At 43.0% G+C, this 6,352-nt stretch overlaps 1 protein-coding gene across 1 annotated transcript; it reads right to left on the bottom strand.

The window, feature by feature from the left end:
* Window positions 1–1,026: 1,026 nt before the first annotated feature.
* On the bottom strand, window positions 1,027–5,774 carry pim3 (Pim-3 proto-oncogene, serine/threonine kinase). Its single transcript, XM_034131480.1, has 6 exons — window positions 5,280–5,774; window positions 4,988–5,097; window positions 4,802–4,852; window positions 4,298–4,661; window positions 3,127–3,303; window positions 1,027–2,777 (listed from the first exon to the last, which is right to left on the bottom strand). The coding sequence occupies exons 1-6, from the start codon at window positions 5,365–5,367 to the stop codon at window positions 2,569–2,571; spliced, it is 999 nt and encodes a 332-aa protein (XP_033987371.1). The 5' UTR covers window positions 5,368–5,774; the 3' UTR covers window positions 1,027–2,568.
* Window positions 5,775–6,352: the final 578 nt, after the last annotated feature.

The following is a 6,352-nucleotide window of genomic DNA, read 5'->3' as shown; positions in this document are numbered from 1 at the left end:
CTAGCAGTTACTGGAAGCCAGTGAAGGGAGCGGAGGAGCGGCGTGGTGTGGGAAAATGTTGGAAGGTTGAAGACCAGACGAGCCGCTGCATTCTGGATGAGCTGCAGAGGTCGGATGGCACAGACCAGAGGGAGTTGCAGTAGTCTAGGCGTGAGATGACGAGAGCCTGGGCCAGAACCTGCGTCGTTGTTCTCTCTGTTTTCGTCGTCCTCCGTCTTTGGCCCATTTTGGACTCAGCCTTTAACTTTAACATGCTTTGCTTTGTATTTTGTTGTATCCTTCTCAGATAACCCATGAATAAAAGCGTCAATCAATTAACTATCAGGCGTGATGTATCAAAAGCATAACTCTCATGGAGGTTTAGGTTACTTCCATCCCCCAAAAATCCTTTATGTCTGTCTATCTTGTAGAAATAAAACATTTAAAGGCTACCAATCCGGATATAGATTATATATACATATATATAACAGGTAAAAGCAAATTGCAAAAACTCACCAGAGGGGGCAGCACTTTCCCAGAAACCACAAAAAACACTTACTCCAGCTTCCTGGAAACCCTTCACACACTATATACACACACACCATGCCATCAGCCTGTTACTCATACTCTCCTGCATCACAATAACAGACCATGTTATTGTATTGTTGGTAGGGAAGCAAGAGGCTTGAAATGGAAAATAAATCGTTTATATTTAAATGTCTTCAGTGTAAAAGTGTGTGATGATGCATGACATCCCCAATCTTTCTTTCTTTTGTCTTTGCCAGCATCACCCCCCCCCCCTCAGCTGTCTCTTATCAGCCTTGTGCTTACTGCAGGTTGTCCTCCAGCTAAAGGCTATTACTACAGGCAGTCTAAATGAACCAAGGGCTTTATTGGACATGTGTACTAGTCTCGAGTGCTGTCGTACTCGTAGGTGAAGAAAGAAGCTGTATTTTGCTATAGTACGTGTGGTTTTTACTAAATGTTCAGTGTTAAAACTCATGTACAACACCATGTTCAAAATGAGCAAGACACCAGACGTATTTCTGTACATAAAAATGGGAGTTTAATTGAAACTTTTGTATAAAAAAATAGCAATATCCATCCTTAACAGCCATGAGTCACAGCTAAAGTGAAAGGTCTCCGATATGAGGCTATGTGACGACTACAAAGGCTGTTCCACCCGGTGTTCATCTTTCCATAGAACTCAAAATTAATCTTGACAGTACAGAAAGCAGATGATATCTCTGATGATTAGCCATTCAACATTACCAACAGTCTTTTCTTTTTTAAAGTAGTTAAATAACATTCAAATGCTCGGTTTCAAATTTAAGTAAACTTGTTTTATTCTGCTTTACATCGACAACTGCTTCAGTGCATCCTCCACATCTAAAAAAAAAAAAAAAACCATGTCGAAATGTAAAAATAAGTTATAGGAATGCAAAACAGGGGCAAAGTAGGATATGCAAAATTTAGAGGGGGTTTTAAGCATAGACAATAAATAAATAAATAACCACAGAGTGTGGAATGTCTACATGTTTACAAATAAATTAAATGCAAACGGGGAGGAAAAATAATGTACACACAAAAAGAGAAAAAAAATACATACTGTACAATATTTGAAAAAATAAAAATACATAATTGAGTCCATGAATATTGCATTGATTGTGCATTTCACACCCCAAAACCCTGAGGGAGGCCAGGGGCGGGGCCACGTAGTGTCAAGCAGTGAGATCGCGGGAGGCAAAAAGAAAAGTCAAGAGGGCCGCACACCCCATAACAGGTATGGTGGGGGGGGGGAAGGTGGAGGGTGTGTGTAGACATTCAGAAAAGACAGGATCCAGTTTCCAAACACCTGTTCAGGCTATTGAGTGAGTGAGCAGCGTTAAAGAGAACGACACGGAGTTGAGTGTTTTTCAAGTATTCCATTGTCAGGAGGAGCCCCCACCTCTTTCTCTCCGAGCTAATGCTATCTTTGCCTCAAGGCTGAGGGCTGGTCGTCTCACAGTGATGGAGAGGAGGGAAAAAGAAGCCCTTCCTCCCATCAGAGCACAGGCAACGTAGCCACCGGGCCATGGGGCAAAAACAAAAAGTTGTTGTCAAACCCCCCCACACACACACACAGAAAAGCAGCTTTCGAAAAAAAGGCACTACAAAATCAAAACATTTAAATAAAAATGATTTTTCTCCAAGCTCTATGAGAGCAGCCATGTCTGAATAGGAAGGCCTTGCCAGCTGCATACCCAGCCTAGTAACAAAACAAGTAAAATAAAGTTAAAAAACGGGGAAGGGGAAAATAAATAGTGCTGGTAAGACCGCCCAAACTGAATTTTTTTCCCTATTAGGAAACAATAATCAATTGAATGAAGAATAAAAAGAGGGGATGGGGAAAATAAGATTAGGAAGAACAAATAGTAATAAATTAGAAAATTCCCGACAAAAGAGGAAAATTAAAGTACATTTTTCTCGCCGGAGCAGCGGTGTCACTGATGGGCTACAGGCTGCCGGCCTTGAGTCCATTTCATCAAACCCCTTCCGTCCGAACCCCTTTCTTTCCCCACAAAGTCTTTCAGTCCAACAGAGCCCCCCTCAGAGGCTCTCCTTGCTCGAGCTTGTGCTTGACGAAGAGTCTGTGTTGATGGTCCTGAGGCGGATCTCCCCGGCGACAGGCTCCTCTTGTGACTCGGGAGATTCTGTCGTCGTTGTGGTCCTCATCCAGGGATGGTCGCAAATCTGCTCCAGGGTGGGCCGGTCTGAGGGCCGCAGGGCCAGGCACCATTTGATCATCTGCTGGCACTCTGGAGGAGGAGATAGAAAGAGTGATGAGGATGAGGATTTTCTTTAATTAGGCAGCACTGCATCCGACTCAATTTGTATGGATCAATGATATCCTAGTGTGTAGGACGCACAGACAGCCAATAGAATGAGCACACATCTTTTATTTTACTGTAACTAGGGCTGTTGCACAAAATGATAACATCTATTATATTTATCATTCATATATCTGTCTACCAGCCATTTTGTTTGTGAGGTATTCCACTGATGTAAAGGGCAAAACTATGAGGTGGATTTTGGGCTGTACCACTCATGGTGGCTAGGGGGCGACAGAGTCAGTGTGTGTGTTTTGTGTTGTTATGGTTGACTCACCGGCTGAAACTCTTCTCCTGAAGTACAGTCTCCCTCTGAGGATCTCCTCGTCCTGCTCAAAGGGGATGTCTCCACACACCATGTCGTACAGCAGCACGCCTAGCGACCATACCGTCGCCGAGCGGCCATGGTATCTATGGAAGCGGATCCACTCTGGTGGGCTGTATACTCTGGTACCTAAAGAAAAAGAGGAGAAGAGAAAAGTAGGGAGGTGAGTGATGATTATAGTATGATGCAGTACAACAAACACAAGAAGGCTCGTTTTTTTAAGGTTTGTGTGATATAATGAGAATATAGAAGGCATCAGTGCTGAAAATATAGGAATAGCAGATAGATTTAATAAATAAAAAGTCCCAAAAATATTGCATAATAGTAGTAATGCTTCCCTACTTCCTTATACCACTAAACTGGGTGGCCTGCGTATCCTCTCTCTCCCTCACTCCCTGCTTTCTCTCCCTCCCCCCTCCCTTGTGGAAGGAGGAACTTGGATAACAAAAAAAGGCAACGCGAGCCCATCACGTGAACCACGACTCGGGTTTCACAACAAACAGATGTTACGTGGCACTGACCTAATACCCACAAACTGTGACTAGTACTCTAGCTTAAATAACAAAATAACGAAACCTCACCACCATCTCAAATGAGGATCAAGAGAGATATATATATATATATATATATATATATAGATATGATATATATATAGATATATAATATAGATATATATAGATATTATATATATATATATATATCTATATATATATATATATCTATATATATATATATATAGATATATATTATCTAGATATATATATATATATATATATATATATATATATATATATACACACATTTAAAAAAAAAAAAAAACGGCCACTAACAAGATGTATACACTGAGTCATACCTATCAATCCATAACATCACTACTAAAACACTGGATGCTTTTTAATTTGTCATCATCGGTTGTGATTATGATAAGACCCTAGGCAAGGAAAACCCTCGACCAAAAACAGACCACTGCGTCACACACTCGTGAACGCCTCCATATCTGAATATAGCTCAGCGGAGCATCAAGGGCAAACACTACCCAGCCCACACGGATATGTCTTCAAAACACCAAATTACAAATGCTTCTAATATCAATGAACGCAAAAGGAGGAATGGGGTTGCTTACCATCGAAATCGGTGTAGACTGTGTCCTTGAGAATCGCCCCTGAGCCAAAGTCAATAAGCTTGAGCTCCCCGGTGCGCAGATCAACAAGCAGGTTTTCATCCTTGATGTCTCTGTGAACCACACCGCAGCTGTAGCAGTGTCTGACCGCCTCCAAAACCTGGCGGAAAAAGCCCCGAGCGGTGTCCTCGTCCAGGGCTCCCTTTTCGGTGATGAAGTCGAAAAGGTCCTTGACGAGCTCCGGCCTCTCCATGACGATCAGCCAGCCGTCCGCGCGCTCGTAATAGTCCAGCATTTTGATAACTCCGCGAAACGACGAGCTGACCTTCTTTAGCAGCAGGATCTCCAGAGGCACCATAGCACCGTTCTGTAATAAAATGAGGAATAATTAGATATAGCCATTCTCCCTTTGAAAAAAAAAAAAAAAAAACACAAAACCCCCACCATGCAGCAGGCAGGGGGGAAACCAAAACAAACCACACACACAAATCGGGAATGACTACTTACAATTGTGCCCCACTCGGTCACCCTCTCCTTTGCAACATGTTTCACAGCAACCTGAAATAAAACAGATGAAATATAAGCAATTGTTTGATTTATTGTGGGGGAAAAGCATTGTATTTTGATCTAAGGACGCCCCGACTCTCATGGCAGCGGCACATGCATCATCAAAACATAGATCCCAATCCTTACCGGTGTGCCATCAGAGATCCGGCTGCCGGCGTACACCGTCCCGAACCCTCCGCTTCCCAACACCGAGCCCACCTGGTAAACCTTCTCGAAAGACTCCTTTTCCACTTTAACTGCAAATTAAAATGAATATTGTTAAGGTAAGTGCGACATTTTCACAACAAACCACCGCGTAGTGCGAGGTTTAGGTTGATGGCGTTCATTAACTAGCTTGCAAGGGTAGTATTAGCGTTAATAGGCTTCTTAAATGACTTCTCAATCAAATACAGGTGGTGAAAAAAAAGAAGTAACGTACCTGGCTGAAGCTGTATTTTCACTGGTAGATGGTCCATACTCGAAGGGTTGCAAATGTGCGAAAATGAACCAAACTTTGACAACAACATATTCACGCTGAAAAGCCGGCGTAGAGTATTCTTATTCAGCAGCTGAGAGTCCCAAGAACCGATGTAGTCACACGAGAGAAATGCAGGTTCAGTAGAAATGGTGGTGCGGACCGTCTTGGTTTCAAGTGAATAGTATATATATCCAGTCCAGCAGTGTATTAACTCCGCCGCACCGCACCCGGTAGAGTGGTCTCACGACCGTGGAGCCGTGCACCGATTCCCGAGAAGAGGCATTAAATCTGACTTCTGTGTCTTGACCGAAGCAAAAACAAACGAAAACAGTTCCCTGAAGTGATAAAAAAGCCCGTGCACTCCGATGTGTATGGTAGCCGTATGGAGAGTGCGTTTAAAGGGCCTCCGCAGTGTGTTGTTATCCTGAAGAGTGGCTGCTGTCTGAGCTTTGGCGCGGTCTCCCAGAGCCAATATTTTGACGCGCGGTGGGATTCTGATATCCCTCCGCCTCCAATACAAGTCGACACGTTCGCTTAATTACAGCTCAAAACCGCCCCCTTTCATTAGATAAAACAAGACATGAAACCACTTCGTACATGTTGTGATTTTAAAATCATTTTGTTGGATTTTTGTATCGAAATAATCATTTTTATAGCGCACTACTTTCTCATAGTACGAGACGCCCATGAATCCCTTGTCTGGAAGCTTTGCGCTGTGTTCACTATCGACTCGGGGCCACGACCAATAAGAAGCCGTATATAAATACCGTGTTTCGTATCACGACCAATCCAGAAAAAGTTTTTATAATAAAGCAGGCATTTGAGCGCACGTGGCGGCAATTCTGAGTCGCCCTCCCCCCTCCCTTTCCTCCTGCAGCTCTGCAGTGAGACAGACAGAGATGTTAAGAGTGGAAAACTCACTTTGTTGTGTGATTCACCACAGATTGCTGTCTTCTCAGTTTGCAAGTGAAAATGTATACCTTAAAATCCCTTGTGTTATTTGTTTACCTTTTGTAAACCAAAAATACAGTGCC

This window comes from Trematomus bernacchii, unplaced genomic scaffold (assembly GCF_902827165.1).
Source record: "Trematomus bernacchii unplaced genomic scaffold, fTreBer1.1, whole genome shotgun sequence".
Taxonomy (NCBI): domain Eukaryota; kingdom Metazoa; phylum Chordata; class Actinopteri; order Perciformes; family Nototheniidae; genus Trematomus; species Trematomus bernacchii.
The sequence above is the reverse complement of the archived record's forward strand: the minus strand, read 5'-3'. Positions and strand labels throughout refer to the sequence as shown.

Excerpts from the sequence above, each read along its gene's own strand:
- pim3 (XM_034131480.1), bottom strand. The coding sequence starts at position 5,367 with ATGTTGTTGTCAAAGTTTGGTTCATTTTCGCACATTTGCAACCCTTCG. Across the intron at positions 5,098-5,279 it reads GAAAATACAGCTTCAGCCAG|TTAAAGTGGAAAAGGAGTCT; the intron begins GTACGTTACTTC and ends TTTAATTTGCAG. Across the intron at positions 3,304-4,297 it reads AGTCTACACCGATTTCGATG|GTACCAGAGTATACAGCCCA; the intron begins GTAAGCAACCCC and ends CTTTTTCTTTAG.